The following is an 18124-nucleotide window of genomic DNA, read 5'->3' on the forward strand; positions in this document are numbered from 1 at the left end:
TTCATCCCTATTTTGAATTGTTATATTTTTATGAAGAAACTCAGTCCAGGCTACAAGATTTTGGTGAAGCGATCAGAAAATGATGTAAGAATAGGAAGTTTAGTCTACAGACTGACTCAATGCGTATCAGAAAGTTTGGTGTGGTGCTTTTTTTTAAGGCAATCAAGATAAATTTTAATTTCCCCGTCTGAAAGACCAGCGCATATTTGCCTCTACAACAGCCAACATTTCAAACCAGCTTTTCAGCAGAAATGGAGACATGTTATACCCTGTTTGAACTCAAATAATTGAAAGATTTCCAAGTAGTATGATCGAAGAAGCACAGGTAGTTCATAGCCTCTCTAAAACCTTTCTTTTGTGAATAAGGTGGAACCTTTCTCTTGCAGATGTTTATATATAATAAGGTAGGCATGTGGCACCTTTTTGACCCTAAGACAACGCAGGCTATTTTCCCCTACAACAACTGACGTTTCAAACCAGCTTTTTAGCAGAAACGGGGACATTTTATACCCCATTAGAACTTAAATAATTGAAGGATTTCCAAGAAGTATGATTGAAGAAGCAAACACAGTTCATAACCTCTCTAGAACTTTTCTCTTGCAGATGTTTATATATAATAAGGTAGGCATGTGGCAACTTGGTTGACCCTAAATCAAGGATTTATAATCTGTACGATTAGTTAGCTCAAATGAGCTAGCAACCCCTCCAATTTTTTCCACCCCCATCCCATCACCAAATTTCTGCTAAAAGGTATTGTTTGAACCAGAATCCCACACGACTCAAAATTCTGTAAGAAAAACAACAAAAACTGTGGCCTATTCAAAAAGAAACATATATCTATTCCATATTAAGGGTCCCAGGCTGCACCTCTAATTTCAGTAACTTTTGAAAAATATTGTTTACCTGAATCTGTACTGATGAACACCCAAACTTTTTAATAGGGCCACATCTTCTTGGTATTTGTGGTAGCTGTCGCATGCAATTTTGCCATCACTTCCATCCAAAATATTACCTGGGACTGCAGCAAAAGTGTCCCAGATATTTACACCCTTTCCTTTTAAGAATAATATGATATGAGAATATACGAATATATGAGAATGAAAAAGAATAATTGTGTGTTAAATATAGGCAACATGAATTATTTTTTGGAGGATCTTAAACTTAAAGGGTACAAAAAAACTTTAGAAATTTTAATTAAAAGACCAAGTGGTTTAGATTAGGAATAAATAAAGATGAAGAGGTGATGTTCGATAGCAAAATCTCGATCAAGAGGACAACCTCATTTACGTTGGTAGTATTATTATTAGAGATGATGGTTGTAGAAAGATTTTAAAAATATGACAACCACGGTCTACGATGTTTTTCAAAATTGAAAACAGTTTGGAAGAATTGAAAAGTAAGTGTACAAACCATGTTTCTTGAAATTCTTGAATATAAACGTATTACATAGAAGATGAAGTAGTTTGGTATTACAGTAGAAGATGAAGAATTGTTTTGTTTCTCGATCTGACCAGTATTTTACAAAAAAAAATAGTTAAGGAAATCCTACACTTTTGCTTTTTAAGGAGTAAAAACAATTTCAAATCGTAGTTTCTGTAAACTATAATGATTGGCGCCACTCTCGAAGTAGTTTCAATAGCAGCAAAAGTGTGATAGCATTGAATGCCCGGGATTTTTATGTTTTTCGATCTCTGTAGGTCTGAATTCCTTCGGCACTGCCCTGTGGGATAGCCAAGACCAAGTATCAAACAATTGCTTAATTTAGCTTAAAACGCAAAATTAACCTACCATAGTCTAATTCAGATGTTGAAAACAGCCAAACTTGTTTCTCACTATAATGCATTTCAAGCACTAGACCTGCCAACAAGAGCGAAATTTTCCTTGGTTGATGTTACGCTGCGATTTGTATAAGAAGCAGATGACATATATCCTTGATGATAAGACTTCAAGGGCGGTACATATGTGTAAACATTAATGAGGAAGCGCAATGGACCACTATTTTCGCATTTTTTACATTAAAACAAGCTGGGATTAATTAAAAAAAATTATCTGGTCGAAGTAAAGAGTGAGTTTGAAGCTTAAAACCAGGAACAGTTTCAAAGTTACTTAATGAATTATAGTTTTTCTCAAAATTATTGGGGAGGGTAACTGCCCCCCTTGCCCTCCCCCCAAAAGACACTACTATCAGTAGGGTTGGTTGCATATCTTGCCCTGATCATTCTAAGACTAGTTGGGGAAGGTTGTAAACAACTATCTTGTAACTTGATAGCCGAGATTAGAGAAGGTTGTTTGATAAAAGTGGGAAGTAAATTACGATCAAGTTCAAGTCCAATTTTTAAAACAAGACCGTAAATTCTTTAGGATTCCATTATGTTCGATTTTCTTACAATATAAAAAATTTAAAGCATACTAAATAAATTCAATTTGTCTTACCATCTTCATTCCAGCCTCCTTCTATTTGATAGGCAGAGGTAGCACAAGCCCACTTGAAGTCAGCTGGAAAAAAATCATATAGTATCTCATCATCGGTGTATCCGAAGATGACCTTAGGCACTGCCAGTAAAACCAGAAATGCTATGAACATGTTGAAGGACCTTTACAAACTGATCCAGAATGCGCGCTGTTTGGATCTAATATGCACACAATAGATTCGGTATCATTGTTTATTTACTTGCGATAAGGTATATAAACAGAGCTGATTAAGCTTTATCCAATTTAAGGTCACTTGTATTGACGTTCTTTCAGAAAATAAATATTTTTGGTAAAAAAAAAGGTTAAATAATCTATCAGAATACTTCTTTGAGGATGGGGCTTTCAGAGGTCGAAATTCATTCACAGCTTTTTGGCCCAAGTCCTGTCCTTTAATGTAGATAGCTGCCTATCTCCTGAATTGGGGAGGATATTTTTAGCTGTATTAAGACTATTTCTTTTCCTAATCCTTTGGTGAACTTTGGGAACGATTTAGTAAATCGCGTGCATTTCATACGAAAATGTCGCACAGTTGCAACTACTGCATGTCTGGTCAGATGACCGTTGCTGTCCGCAAAAAATTACAGCTGTGTAGAAGAAAATTTCCTAAGTTGTCAACTAAATTGCCTTGAAAATGTGAAAACTATATCTGAGTGAACATTTTTGTAAGCCCAGAACAAGTATTACGCAAGTTGCGATATTTTTTTCACAATTTTTTGTCAGATAAAACATTGCCCTTGCTGCAGACATGCAGGGACTTTGGGCGCTCGCTTTATTGAAAGCTTATGATCGTTCCAAAAATCTCTTACAGTTTTCTTCTGACTGTCTATTATTTGTTTTCTTTCCTGATGCTACTCCTCTCCCACCCCACTGACCGGAAACATCCTTTGTATTTTATCATATGCTTTTTGGTAATTATATTAGTTCTTAGGCTGTCCCAGAACTTTCCAGGATGTCCCAAAATTTCTCCAAATTAGTTGTTCCTACTAACAATAATTTTCGGGAAAATTTCGAAGAGCCCAATTTTCATTTGGGAAATTTAGTGAAGAACTGGTGGAATCGCAGTTTATATAGTCGTTAACGAGAACTTAAATAGTACAGAAAGGTTTGTACTAAATTATCCAGTATTATTATTAACTATTGAGAAAAATACTTGTATATTGAGCACTACAGTTTGCGCGTGACTGGTTTGTAACAGCTCTTTTAGCAAAGTCCTATGTAAAACTGGACAGTCTTTACGAAGGATATATACCTTACATATGACATTTAAATTGTAGGACTTCTGAAATGGAATGTTGTATTTTCAAGATCTTTCGAGTGGCACTTAGGAATAATTGAATTTTGCGCATGACTAGTATAAGGTAGCCCTTTTGGCAAAGGCAACATTGGAACTGGAGAATCTTTATGGACAACGCGTACGCTATACGTTGGATGTAACTGCAGCTCTTGTGTAATGGAACGTCGCTTTTCAATTTTTCGTGAGCTTCAATTAGAAATAATTGAGTTCTGCGCAGGAATAGTATATGGCAAGACTTTCGGCAAAGACTCAATTGGAACCAGTGCCAGATCCAGGGGGCACGGGGACGTCTTTCCCTACACCTCATATAGTGGTTGTTTTGTAGTTGGGGCCGCTTGCTCTGGTTTGAGTTGGGTTGGGAAGAAAGCTTTTTTTTTGTAATTGGTTTTTAATAGTTGAGTTTTTAATAAGTTTTTAATTATTAAGATTTTTTGCAAACAAGTTTGAAACAAGGTTTCATTTACTTTATTCGTTCTCAGTTAGAATTTACTAATGACGCATACTGCCACAAAGTATTTAGTTAAATTTAGGTTTATCGAGGGAATCTGTCCGTATTACCACAAAAGCCAACTGAGAGGCGAAAATCTTCATTTCACAATAGCAAGAAGGGGAAATTTAAAATCCTAACTTCTTTAGGCTGTAACAACGTGGCCGAAAAGTAAAATATTTACTTCTTTTTAATGTCAAATATTTTTTCAAGTCTTGCTATGGCACTGAGGCAAAGAAATTGATATCATTACTTTTTTTGGCTGTCTTTTTTGGTTTTTGAGTTTGTTTTTTTTTGCGAAAGGGGATGGTGTTTACAACATTATTGGTTTTTTTCGGGGGGGGGGGATTTGTATAGTAGAAAGTAAATGTATGAGAAGTGCAAAAATTATTAATTTAAGTTTTTGATTTTGGTGAGCAAATGGTGGCCACTTTACTACCTATTTTCATGTAATTAAAACTCTACATAATGAATGAATGAATGAACTTTATTACCCGTAAAAGTATAAAAAACACAAAGTACGGAGTATTATAAATAAACAAAAACAAAAACGATAAACAACGAAAAAAAAATTCAAACTAACAAAAGACAACATGGACTAATTAACCTGTATCAATATGGAAAAAAGGCTGCAGACGGTCATAAACGTGAATGAAATTGATAGTCTTTTTACATAAATCATCACTGGAAGACCGAATCCGAGAAGGCACATCAATTAAACCATTATTTTTTTTATTTCGGTGCCATCTAGGAAGCCGGAGGAGGAATTTGCAATATCTGAAATAAGCCGTACGTAGAGTATGTCGATTTTTCTTACGAAACAGATGAGCCATGCCTGATAAAAACAAAAGCACAGGGGCGCAATAAGCGTTATAAATCATGCACAAACCGTTGCGGTTGTAACGGCTTTTGTTTGGGGATATTTTTCCGTAAGCGACGCGTAGGTTTTTCACGGCTTGATTCACTAGGGATGAACAGGTAGTGGAAAGTGTTGGGCCGAAACACCGACCAAGCCAACTAACTAAAGAAGAACATGGTAGAACTGCAGTCCCAGTAACGAATGGAGCGACAGCATAAGGGCTATTAAAACAAATAAACTCGCATTTAGACGCATTAACTGACAGTCCAATCTTAGATAGTTCATTGGTTAAAATAGTAAAATTAGAAAGCAATCCACGGCGAGTCCGGGCAACAAGAAGAACGTCATCTGCATATGCAATAGAAGACAAACCAATATTACCGTAAAAAACAGAACTTCTAAGGGGACGAAGGCACGATGCAAGCACGCATTTAAATATACTAGGAGACAATACGGCACCTTGCCGAACTCCCTTATTAATTTTGAACCAGACAGATATCTGTCCATTCCAGGTAACTTGAATTTTAGACTTTGAATCCCAAGAAGACAATAAACTTAGTACGGAAGGATTAACACCTGAAGACGCAAGGGAAAATAGAGCCTGAGAGTGCACAATATTGTCGAAAGCTCCAGAAATATCAACAGTAAGACAGTATAAAGACATTTTAGTTTTTACGGCATCTTTCATGAGTCGGTTTAATCTAGCTGGTATAGATGATCTCTGAATTCTCAATTTGAATCAGTGGAATGGCAACAACTTTAAAAAAAAATTACTAATAAAATGTTGATAAAAAGTGGAAATTCATACCACTTGAAGTAACCATGGAAAGGGAATGCAACTACAATATTAACTTTAGAATCTCTCACTTTCTCAATACCAACCAGTCACAAAATATTGTTATGTTTTTGTACAGGGTTGAATATTTTTGTCCATAAAATTGTCTTAGCTTCTATATATACTGCTGAGGATTTTTATACTTATTTGGATACATGCCATCCAGTCATATTTGCATAATTAGTTGTTTATAAATCAAAATTTTTACAGGACAATTCTCTTACTTAATGCTAAATCTGAGTCAAATTTCCGATTTTTATTTTTGTGCTCAACATACATATCGAGATTTAAACGTTTCAAATGAATATCTGAAATTTTATATTTTTCTGACAATTTTGGTCTTTTCAGTCAAATATTTTCGGATGAATAGAAGACGAAATACTAATAAAGAGCTCTAAACTGACAGGACTAGCCATTATCGACGTTCCCCAAAATATTAAGGTAAGCATTAACCGTGTAATAAATAGATATCGCTGGAGTAGGAATAGAGAAATAGCCTTTTTCTTATAAAATTGTGAACTATGTAATTTAAGCGAACTATGGCAAACTTTAAAAAGTGGAAAGATACGCTTTGTTGTTATGAAAAGTAAAGTTTTGATTAGTAAGTTTTTGTGATTTCGTCAGAGTTGACATTGTTTACTAAAATATTATTTAAAAAAAGGAACAGTGATTAGTTAATGCTTTATTGCCTATGCTTAAAAACCTCGCTTTAAATGTCTTCTCTGCATTCCTATCTCCTCGTTCTGTTTTTCTTGTTACATTCCTAGAAGATTTAGTATTCAATGTTTAATATATCTTTTACGAATATATAAAGTCTGTTTATCCTCATTTCCTACTCTTCATTACTATCATAGTTACTAAGCGGTGCCACAAAGCTAGGCTCAGCGCTCAATGGTTTAACATATATTGAGCCAGCACCTAATAACGGATGTTACTTAATGGTGGAGATGATGATACCTGGAAGGTTTTATTGGTATGGTGGAAGATAGACTCTCCAAACAGAAGATACTAGAAGAAGTAGAAGATACAACCACGAAATAGTTCAACCTCAATGGTAAGACTTCTACGCAAGAACACATGCGACGACTTTCTATAGGCAATCTTAGTGTGTCCTGGGTACCCATGTTGGCACATAAGGAGCTATGGATGAAGCTGAATCTTGCACACAGTCCTTACATTTTCATTTGTATAAATGATTTGAGCCAAATTACTCATACATATAACAAAATTCCTAACATAAAGCTTTATTGTTCTGAGGCGTCCCCCTCCCGCAAAGCTTTCAGTGGCTCATATTATCTTCTTATATGTGTCAAGTAGTATAAAATTTTCGAATTTTAAACCAGTAAACCCTCCTCACCGCCTTTTAATAGACAAATGAAAAAACGTGATTATTTTTATAAGGCTTAAAAAAATGTTTTTCTTCATATTAAAATATCAACATAATAATAATAATTTAGTCAGCTAAAAGTGTTATTTGTTTGGTGCCTTCGAAATATTGCGATTTTTATTTTTTGGATATTTTTTTTTTTTAAATATGCGTGCGGTAGGCGTCTCTGAGTAAAGTTAAAAATTATATTAGCATTGTTTATTGCGTATGAAAATTTTCACTGGTTTGTTTTTGGTTGGGTAATCAGTAGTGGGCGGCTGATTGTCACTTCATTTTTTTAATGTACGAGTTTTGTTTTTCTTTTTTTTTCTTCTTCCTGCATTCCCACTCATAGAGAACTGTGGATTTATACAAAAGGTTGTACTTGACTTTACTATTCAATTTCGCTATTACACGAAACTTTTGTTCTTATAAATTTGCATTTTCCCAGGCAAATCACCCTGAAGACTTTCTTTTATGTCAAACCCTATACCGAAACAAAGGCACTGGGGCCTTTTATGCCTCAGCATCGAGTCAGTTTGATGAGATGCCCAATAAAAATTATAATACAAAACTAACACACAAAGAATACAGAAACGGCACAGCAACTGAAATAAGAGAAAAAAGAAGGAATTTAAAAAAGAAACAAAAAAAAGATACTTTCGTTAGGGTAAAATAAAATTTATTTGGTATAATTATACCAGAAATCCAAAGTAAATTTTAGCTTTTCATCAAAATGTAAAACAAAGCCATTAAAGGCAACAGAACAAAATGTATTGTTTTTGTTTCACCTCCGCCGGTCACACATGGCTGTTCTTCTATGAAACCATTATCGTTGACGATTTTCTGGTAAAGCTTGGCTGATTCTTTCATAGTTCGGGGTCTTTCTGGGTTGTTGAAGTCAACTGCATGGATACCAAATTTTTCTCTAAATAAAAAAAAAGGTGTAGCAACATTATATTTTGCACATTCGTTTAACGAATCACATGAAACATTCTATGCATAAGAATACTTAATTATATTTGCACGTAAGTAAAAGTGCATGCATAAATATTTCAGAGTGCTAAGATAAGAAAGAAATAATCAAAGAAAGAATAGTTTAATGCTTATTTATGCCATGTTTATCCTTTTAAGCTCTCGCTGTCTTATTCAGCCAAAAATATGGACATAGATTCCTGAATCTCAACCTCTTTATTAACCAGTTCGGGTAACGAACTGTAAGGAAGGAGCGACCTGGCTCAATAGTAACCGAAAGTGTAAAAAACGGAATTTTGATATCAGTAGATACATCAAAAGAATGAAATTTTTACGCTGATTTTAAGTATATAAGTTTAATCAAGTTAATTCTTATCAATCAAAAGTTATGAGCCTGAAAAGATTTGCCTAATATCCGAAAAAGGGGAGAAACACCCCATAAAAGTGATAGAAATCCTTAAGTCACCTTAATGAAAATCACATCATCAGATTCAGTGATCAGAGAACCCTACTGTAGAGGTTTCAAGCTCCTATCTGTAAAATGTGGAATTTTGTGTTTTTTGCGAGAACAAAGATTACAGGTGCGTGTTTATTTGTTTTTGTTTTGTTTCTATTTCCCAGGGGCGGTCGTATCGATCAAGTGATCCTATAATGTCACGAGTGGGCTCATGGAAATCAAAATTTCTAGTGCCTTTTTTAATAGACAAAATTAAAGGGCAACTAGGCCCCCTCCCACGCTCATTTTTTCCCAAAGTCTCTGGATGAAAATTTTGAGATAGCCATTTTGTTCAGGACAGTCGACAAATCTAATAACTAGATCTTTGAGGACGATTTAGTCCCTCCCTCTCAGTTCTCAGAGGAATGGGTGCAAGCTATGATCTTTGCCCATTGTTTACATATAGTATTGGTTGTTGGGAAGCATAAAGAAGTTTTCAGGGGGGTTCTGGTGAGGGAATCTATGGAAGGGGGTACGTGGGAGGATCTTTCCATGGAAGAATTTTTCCGGTGGAAGTGAATTTTCCTGAAGATTATTCTGGATTATTAATGTTTTAATGATTAATGATTATATGGAGTATTAATGATTAAGTAATGCTGGATTATTCAGTATTATTTAAAAAAATAATCAGAAATTAAATATTAAAAAAAACATGTTTTTCCAACTGAAAGTAAGGAGCAACATTAAAACTTGGAAAGAACAGAAATTATTACGTATATGAGGGGGTTAGTCCAATCCTCATTACCTCGCTCTTTACACTAAAGTATTTTCAGCAATTTCAAAAGAGCTATTTATTATAATTAAACAGCCTTTGTGATTCACAGGTCATTCTTTAATAAATGGAACACAATTCAAACTTAAGCATAAAGAACGAAGTACCGACGAGAGGGGTGAGTCTGGGCGGCGGGTGGTGTTTGGGCGGTGGAAAAAACCTTATAAATTGATTGATTGATAGATTTATATTTGTCATATAACCCTGCTTTTTGTATATTAACTACAAGAGCTAAGAATACCGTTTTAACGTTTATTCAAACAAGCAGTATTTATAAAGTACTTTTTGCACGTTAAATATAAGAGTTAAGAATACCACCGCATTTTTATTCAAATAAGCAGCAGCAGTATTTACACAAAATTACTTCGAACAAATATTATGAATCGTAGAATACCTTAAAGAAGAGTTAACTGCCAAATACTATTTATCAACAGAAAACTTTGATTTACCTTAAGTTGAGCTAATCGAAGGGCTCTAACTTGTAGATTCTGTTTTAAAAACATATTAAGATACCGTTCCTTCTTTAATGTCCTTGGCTAGCTCCACTTTTCACGAATAAAAATTAACTAAGGTTGATTTTGCTCAAGTCAAAGTTCTGATAATTGTATATGTTTTTTTTTTTTCTTTTACGAATCATTCCAATGTAGCTTAATCTAGCTCTTATGAAGTTTTAATCCCTAGTTGATACAGATTAATTTCTAGTCGCTAATCTAGTCTTTTTTTTTATGTAATGTCTTGTCATTTAGCAGGTAATCCTCCCTCCTTTCCTATCCTTTACCTGTACAATCTTTATTCAGGATGACGAGAACTTGCTAGTAGAGCAAGTTCCTCTTTAGTTTAACTTTACTTAACTTTATTCCATAAAACAAAGTTGCCAAGGAATGAACTGGAATGAGAGTTCCTGAACAACACAGGGTTGAAATAGACGATGATTAATTTAGAGAGTGAGGAATGTCCATGTTCATCACTGCCTAAGTAAAAAGCGATGAAATCCAACAAATTATTTTTTTCTCAGCCCACTTGGCATGGAAGGAGTGATCATAGAAACGTCAGAGGATGGTAATATGATACGAAATTGTTATCCAGGAATATATTGAAATGAATGTTTCTAAGCAATAAAGGCGTTAAATAGACGTTGACTAGGTTGAAGAGTGAGAAATCGTCATGTGCAGTGCAATAGCACTGCCTAAGTAAAGAGTGATAAGACGTCAAAACATTTTTTTCCAGGTCACTTAGTACAGAAGGATCTGTCGTTAAAACTCCAGAGGACGCTCATTCGACTGTAAATTCAAACTTCGAGTGACCTTTTTAAGAGTCAAAGGCGATTAGAGGGTAGCCAGTCTCCCTCCCATGGCTAATTTAGCTGCCCTTACCCTATCAAACATTGACATCCTATCGAAATTTTTAGATATACGTTTTGCTCAAAACAATTGAAAGTGTACAATGACTATGCCTACGGGACTGGCGCCATCCCCTTTGCCCATGGGGTAAAGGCTGTAAGTTATGCAAGTCGTCCATTGCTTAGATACATGTTTTGTTACAGGGAAAAGGGGGCCTACTTTATCCTGGGTTTCAAAGGCTAACGGTATTAAGGTGAAACTTTCAAGAAATGTTGATCAAAATCAAGCCACACTTTGTCTATTCAGGTTGTCAAAAGAATTTATGAATAATAATATCTCAGGAGCTGCTTAGGATATTAAGTTCAAGCATTCAGGGCATTTTAAGGGGGGCATGGGACTAATCAAAGACGCTATGCGTTTACTATTACCACTGCTGCTATTATTACTACTGCTACTGCTACTACAGCTACCACTACTATTACTACTTCTGTTACTACTACCATTGCTACTACCAGTACTGCTGCTTCAACTATCACTATAAATATGCTACTGTGAGCGTGATACAACTGCGAGTACTTGTGATTGCGACCACGAAGACTTGCGAGTGCGACTACTTGTGACTGCAACTACTTGGGACCGAAACTGCTTGTGACTGCAATTACGGCCACTTGAATATGACTGTGACTACTTACGACTGCGACTGCAGCTAATTGTGACTATGATGACTTGCAATTACAGATGCAATTATTCATGGCTGTGACTGCTTGCAATTGCATATATCTACAGCTGCAAATACTTGCAACTGTGACCACTTGTCACTCTGACTGCAACTACTCGTGGTTGCGACTATTTGCGACTATGACTGCGACTACTTGATGCTCCCACTACATGCGTCTATTGTAACTGCTACTGCTACTGTGATTGTGGCTATAGCTGCAACCGTGACTACTGGTGCTTCTATAACTACAATTACTACTAATGCATGTAAATATATCGAACTATACCAAAAGACTTTAAGTGTATCCTACATTAAAACTTCCAGGACATGTTGATGGTAACCGTCAATTAATTTATGTCCATACTCAAGGTTGTAAACTTTATAGCGATTAGAATAGTTCCACCCCATAAAAGATCAAAAGCTGCACCTGAATTTCAATCTATTGATTTGAATATAACATCCGTTCAGCTGAAAACAAGATCAATTTTAATTTCTCCTTTATAATGTTAATAAATCCAAAAAAATACTGAAGACTTTAAGTAATAATTACCAATCCATATTAAACCGTCAATCAACAGGTCATTTTTTCTTTCCCGTAATCTTGGTTATTTTGCAGTTTTCTTTCTTTTTTTTTCGGTTGATGTTATCCTAAAAGAGAATTGTGTTCGAAGTAAAACTTATTTCAATTAAAGCGGAAATGGCTTTATGGTCTATAGAAGACACAAGGGACATCCTGTTTGTGGTAATTTGTGTTCTTTGTATGGTTGACATAAGTTTTTATTTTAAAATCTTTTCGCTTTGTGTTTTAAACATAAAAGATACACTGAAGTGAGGCAAGGAATCGCTTGTAACACAGGCACAAGTAAAGTTTGATATATTTAATCTCTGCACTCTAGCCGTGCATTTATTTTTGGTTAATTGGCAAGGACCCTGCTTCTTCGCTGTCACCCATACATGCGTGGTTGATTTCTTAGGGTAGATCTACAAGGATCCTAAGTTCCCAACACGACCTGGATTTTAGCTTTGTTGTTGAAAAGATGCTTTGAACTATTTTACGAAGGAATTCAAGCTGCGGGATGCATTTGAGTCACTTCACCAATATACAAGTGACGTTAGAAACTGCCAAGCTGCAATCATGAGCATGGGAAGAAGATTCTAGCCTACGACCCAATATCTTTTTCCTCGCAACGTTAGATAGTGTACTGATAAGGAATTATCGACTAGGTCAACGTTTCCCATTCCCTGATTGTAGTTTCTTATAAGGCGTAGGTATCTGTGATAAACTTTTGACTGTGACTTAAGCCATGGTTTTGGGTTTTTCACGTTCAAAGAAATCTCTGCGAATCACGTGTTATATACTTTATGGTAAAATCGTATTCCTAAGACTGTTGCTGACATCCTGTCACAATACAAAGACCCAAGGCAAACATAATTTGATTTTTCTACGCCACTCTCTAATTAGAGCATCACACTTCACTTTCTCTCACGAAGTTCTTATTTTCTATAAAACTTTCCTAATGACCGTCTGGAATCTCACTCATGGATTTCCCCAGATGGATTACTGAAAGTCAAGATTTCTGGCCAATCCTCCTGTTCCCTCATCAGCTGTTTATCAGTATTAACCTTTATTTCCATTTAGGCCGATAAAGTGGAGTCAAATGTGGGATCCAAAATGAGACATCTTGGTACTGCTTATTGTTTTTCATAAGATTTTCAAATGAGTAATTAAAATCATCCTTAAAAAACCCTTTTTGTAAGCTTATACCATATTTTTTCTCAACGTTTTTAAGCGCCCAGGCTCTAGACCTCTGCTTTAACAAGTTATTATCATGTTTTCTAGTACCTTAATCTTCCTTCTAAGATTTTTTTCCAGCATTAAAACTACTTATAAGTATAAAAATTGTACGCAGGAGTTGAGGCATACTCGTCTGTTCATTATTTCTTGTCAACTGCCTAAATTATTAGAGGGTAGCTAAACCTTAAGCATTGATTGATTTATCTATCTAGACACTATTGTTTGGCAGCCAAGTGGTTTTACAGAAAGTGTCCAATGTCTGGTATAATTTACTTACGTATAGCCTACAGACCATTCAAAGTTGTCCATCATAGACCATGCAGCATATCCTTTAACATTAACTTGGTCCTCTTTTATTGCTAAAAACGAAAATTTTGTTAGAATAATAAATCAGCCAGTGTCAACATAACTTGAGTTTACTGCTAATTTCATTTTAGGTTTGGATCCATTCATGTTTCGCTTATATTATTCATTTTTGCTATTTCAGACTATATTTCCTTGAGCTCTTAGATATTTAGAACCAAGACCAATTCAGTCAAAGCTGAAATGAATGTCACAATTAACCCTTCTTGGAAGAAAACACTTAACAATAAAACTTGTACCAATCACCATCTTTGAAAAACAAAAGAGAGAATACACAAAAAAATGCATATTATAGGGAAAAATGCAAAATCATAAAAATACAAGAACACGATACAAGCAAAAGTACATAATAAACACAAAAATATTGGAACAATATTCGGAACAATATTTTAAAAGGCACTGTGCTATATTTCGGCTTTTTTGCTTCCTAACCTAACAGTTACGTAAGAACACTATTATTTATAATATTCTTATGAATAATAATATTCTTCATAAGATACAATTTCACAGAGCTCAAATTAATAAACTTTCCTTCTAAGGTTAATTTGATAAAAAAGTTAGGGACCACGACTAAAAGAAATAAAGGACAAGAAAATGATTTTGACACATTTGACTTGAAGTGTAAATTTGTTCTGCAAAAAAATTAATTCAATTACTCATCTTCTCACCGAAATTAAAATATATCTGATTCCATCAGTGAACATTTAAAGTTAGCTTCTGCCCTTCTATAATTTTCAAAGAATATTAAAGCTTCTGAAGAAAAATTGGGGAAAACCCTTGTTTGCTTTCAGTTCTTTCTCCCTCCCTCTCTCTGTCTTTCTTTCTCTCTCTCTCATTTTTTTTTCATGACTATGTCGCTCATTTCCTTACACAATTAATCCCGTTGGTCGTTTCAATGCAGTTGTTGTTCTCTGTCCTCTGCAGGAAGATCATAAATGGACACCATATTGGTTACAACATAAAATAATAATATTGATATTTCTTCGTTTAAGAAAGTAATTAAGACTTTTTTTAGGAAGCAGGATTTTTAACTCTGTTTCTTTCTTTATTTTTTTTGCAACTGGGGGGGGGAAGGATATTATTATCGGCTCATAATTATAATGTGACAGCTGGCTTGTGAAATAGGGGGTGCCTATTGGAAAATGTGACCCGCTTAGTTATCATGTTTATGTTGAAGCAGTACGTGTAGTTGACTAGTAAAAACGCTCGCAGCAGTAGGATCAGGCACACTGGCAAAATCGTCTCCAACCAGTAAAAGCTACCATAGAAAAACGGAGTGGTGTTTACAGGATTATGACAGACTCTGTAAAATCAGAGCCAAATATTTCACAGAAACAGTGGAATGTAAACTTCCAAATTCAGCGCTAACATCATTGGATGGCTTAACCAAGTCATCTATTTATTGTTTTATATACGACTTATTAACTATCTTTATGATTGAAATAATGCACATGAATTCAAAACATATTGAAAAACATTCAAATAATTTATTTTCAGTGCATGTTTTTTTTTTTTAGGCTAAGCAAACATTTTACGAGCTTGGACGCTCAATGTCTCAAAACCAATGATAAAATCAGACGGGGTATTACCTTTGAGGACATTATTTATGTATCGTTTGTAGTAGTAAACACGTGCGAAATCATCCAAGTTGCCGGCGGTGTCACTGCAGCCATTTTCTGTTATGTAAATTTCAGTATTGTTACCATACTTTTCTTTTATATATTTTAGCATCTCCCTGATACCAAATGGTGTAATATAAAGCCAACTTGAGCCTGCCCTGCAAATTCAAATACACATTGATTGAAATGTTTATCACAGATAATCTCCAACAACACATAAGAGTATAGGTTTCATAATTGATCTCTAATGCGTAATCGTCCAATATCTGTATTTTCAAAATGAATACATAGATATATATATATATATATATATATATATATATATATATATATATATATATATATATATATATATATATATATATATATATATATATATATATATACATATATATATATATATTATTTTTTCCATTGTTTGGTAAATGACGACTTATACTTATTGACGACATGACTGCCTGTCCATGGATTATTCTTTATGGTTGATTGTGTATGGCTATGCTGTTTGACCTATGTGATTGTATGGATGAGTAGGGTTAGGGCCTCATTCAAGTGCTGGTCTATATTAATCACTAATTTAGAAAAACGGTCTTCCTTTTCTCCTTCTGTCTCTCTCTTTTTTTTTTTTTTTTTTTTTCTTTTTTTTTGTGTGTTAGTGCTGTTGCATTGGTGATTTCTCTTTTCATGATATATATATTTCAGAAAAACAATTTGTGAAGTTGCTGATGGTGTCCTAGGGAAGAGTGCTAAGACTGCAACTAGGAATATTAGTGAAAAAGCTTTAGGTTTAATAGAGAGTAGAAGGGGTTTGTATAAGAATTATCCGAGTGATAGGTCGTATGAAAACAAAAGGAATGTAAAGAAAGTGGAGAAACCATTAAAATATGAACTAAGGAGATGTGAAGTGGAGGCGATGGATAAAATTGCTGAGGATCTGGAAGATGCGGCTAGACGGCAATAGTAAAATATTATACTGGCATGTTAATAAATTGAAAGGGAGTAGCCAATCCGGACTAGTCCCAGTTAAAGATAGAAATGGGGCTACAATTAGTGATAAGGAAAAAGCTAAAGAGAGATGGGTGGAACATTTTGAGAATTTGCTATACCGAGATACAGTTGCAGGAAAAGATATAGATGAAAATGAAAAAGTTTGTGATACCTTGGATGTGAAGGAGGATTTGTTTAGTGAGGAAGAATTAGCGACAGTACTCAAAGGATTAAAAAATAATAAGGCCCCAGGTGCTGCTAGTATGATTAATGAGTTTCTTAAATATGGTGGCTCTGAGGTTAGGAATAAGCTACTGAAGATTATGAACATGATTTTTGAAAAAAGGGGAAATACCCAATGATTTTAGAAAAACCTTAATTAAACCACTGTATAAGAAAGGTGACAAAAGTGAGTGTCGTAATTATCGAGGCATTAGTCTGGTCTCTGTAGGTAGCAAATTACTGAGTAATATGATACTTTTTAGACTGAGACATGCTGTAGAAAAAGTTTTAAGGGAAGAACAATGCGGTTTTAGAAAAGGTAGAGGATGTGTCAACCATGTTTTAACTCTCAGGTTAATAATTGAGAAGTCCCTTCGTTGTCAAACACCTTTGGTCCTCAGTTTTATCGATTATGAGCAAGCTTTCGATTCTGTTGATAGAAAAGCGTTAACAAAGGTCTTATCGTTATATGGTATACCAGAAAAATACATTAAAGTGATTTGCGCTATGTACGAGAATAATACTGCTGCGGTTAAGGTAGGAAATGAGGTTAGCAACTGGTTTTGTATTAAATCAGGAGTTAAGCAGGGTTGTGTTCTATCCCCCTTTATATGGATCATTTTGATGGACTTCGTCTTAAGGAGCACAGGAAATGCAATTGGAGACATGGAATGAAATGGGGAGGAAGAACGCTCCTGGACTTAGATTATGATTTAAGCATATTAGATAAAAGTTTGAGCAAAATGAATGAATTTTTAGAGGTTTTACGAGTTCAGGGTGCTAAAATAGGCTTGAAAATTAATGTTAAGAAGACTAAGTCACTAAGGCTAGGAATAAGTGAAGATGAACAGGTGACATTTGGTAACGAAAAGATTGTTCAGGTTGGGAGCTTCAGTTACCTTGGTAGTATTATTAGTAAAGATGGTGGGAGCAGTGAAGATGTTAAAAGCAGAATAGTTAAGGCTCAGGGTGTTTTTTCACAGTTAAAAAAAGTTTGGAAGAATAGAAAGATAAGTCTACAAACCAAGATTAGAATATTGAAAGCTACAGTGATGACAGTGGTCAAATATGGCTCTGAAACATGGGCACTCCAAAAAGCAGATGAAAATTTACTAGATGTTTTCCAGAGAAATTGCCTACGGATTGTTCTGGGTACCCGGCTGACTGACCGTACTTCAAACAGTAGGTTGTACGAAAAATGTGGTTCAATCCCGCTTTCTCGGGCTATAATGAAAGAAGGGTTGAGATGGCTAGGCCACGTTCTACGGATGAAGGATGACAGATTACCGAAGGTTGTCCTTTTTGGCCAACTGTCTGGGGCTATACGGAAAGCAGGTCGTCCTTGTCTGGGTTGGGAGGATGTCATAAATAAAGATTTAAAGGAAATGGGAACTTCCTAGGAGGGTGTAAAGAGGGAGGCTTTAAATAGATTAGGTTGGAGGAGGAGCGTGCGTAGCTGTGTTGGCCTCAGGCGGCTTGGTGCTGCAGTGAGTTATTAGTAGTAGTAGTAGTAGTATATATAGT

At 35.0% G+C, this 18124-nt stretch overlaps 3 protein-coding genes across 4 annotated transcripts in view; 1 reads left to right on the forward strand and 2 right to left on the reverse strand.

The window, feature by feature from the left end:
• Window positions 1–2637, reverse strand: part of LOC136033613 (lactase/phlorizin hydrolase-like) — a 41697-nt gene extending 39060 nt beyond the window's left edge. Inside the window, exons 1-2 of the mRNA XM_065714401.1 lie at window positions 2434–2637; window positions 904–1054 (exon numbers count right to left, since the gene is read on the reverse strand). Coding sequence (XP_065570473.1) covers window positions 904–1054; window positions 2434–2584 — 302 coding nt within the window. The 5' untranslated portion in view covers window positions 2585–2637. The remainder of the gene's footprint in view (window positions 1–903; window positions 1055–2433) is intronic.
• The window catches only part of LOC136034172 (uncharacterized), a 341873-nt gene that overhangs the window by 81097 nt on the left and 242652 nt on the right, over window positions 1–18124 (forward strand). The gene's annotated exons all lie outside the window — the stretch shown is intronic.
• The window catches only part of LOC136033614 (lactase/phlorizin hydrolase-like), a 54093-nt gene continuing 43942 nt past the window's right edge, over window positions 7974–18124 (reverse strand). Inside the window, exons 6-8 of one of the 2 annotated variants that reach the window (XM_065714402.1) lie at window positions 15362–15549; window positions 13687–13768; window positions 7974–8241 (exon numbers count right to left, since the gene is read on the reverse strand). In XM_065714402.1, coding sequence (XP_065570474.1) covers window positions 8034–8241; window positions 13687–13768; window positions 15362–15549 — 478 coding nt within the window. In that variant the 3' untranslated portion in view covers window positions 7974–8033. The remainder of the gene's footprint in view (window positions 8242–13686; window positions 13769–15361; window positions 15550–18124) is intronic. The other variant, XM_065714404.1, reaches the window with a different exon arrangement.

Source organism: Artemia franciscana, chromosome 12 (genome assembly GCF_032884065.1).
Source record: "Artemia franciscana chromosome 12, ASM3288406v1, whole genome shotgun sequence".
Classification (NCBI taxonomy): Eukaryota; Metazoa; Arthropoda; class Branchiopoda; order Anostraca; family Artemiidae; genus Artemia; species Artemia franciscana.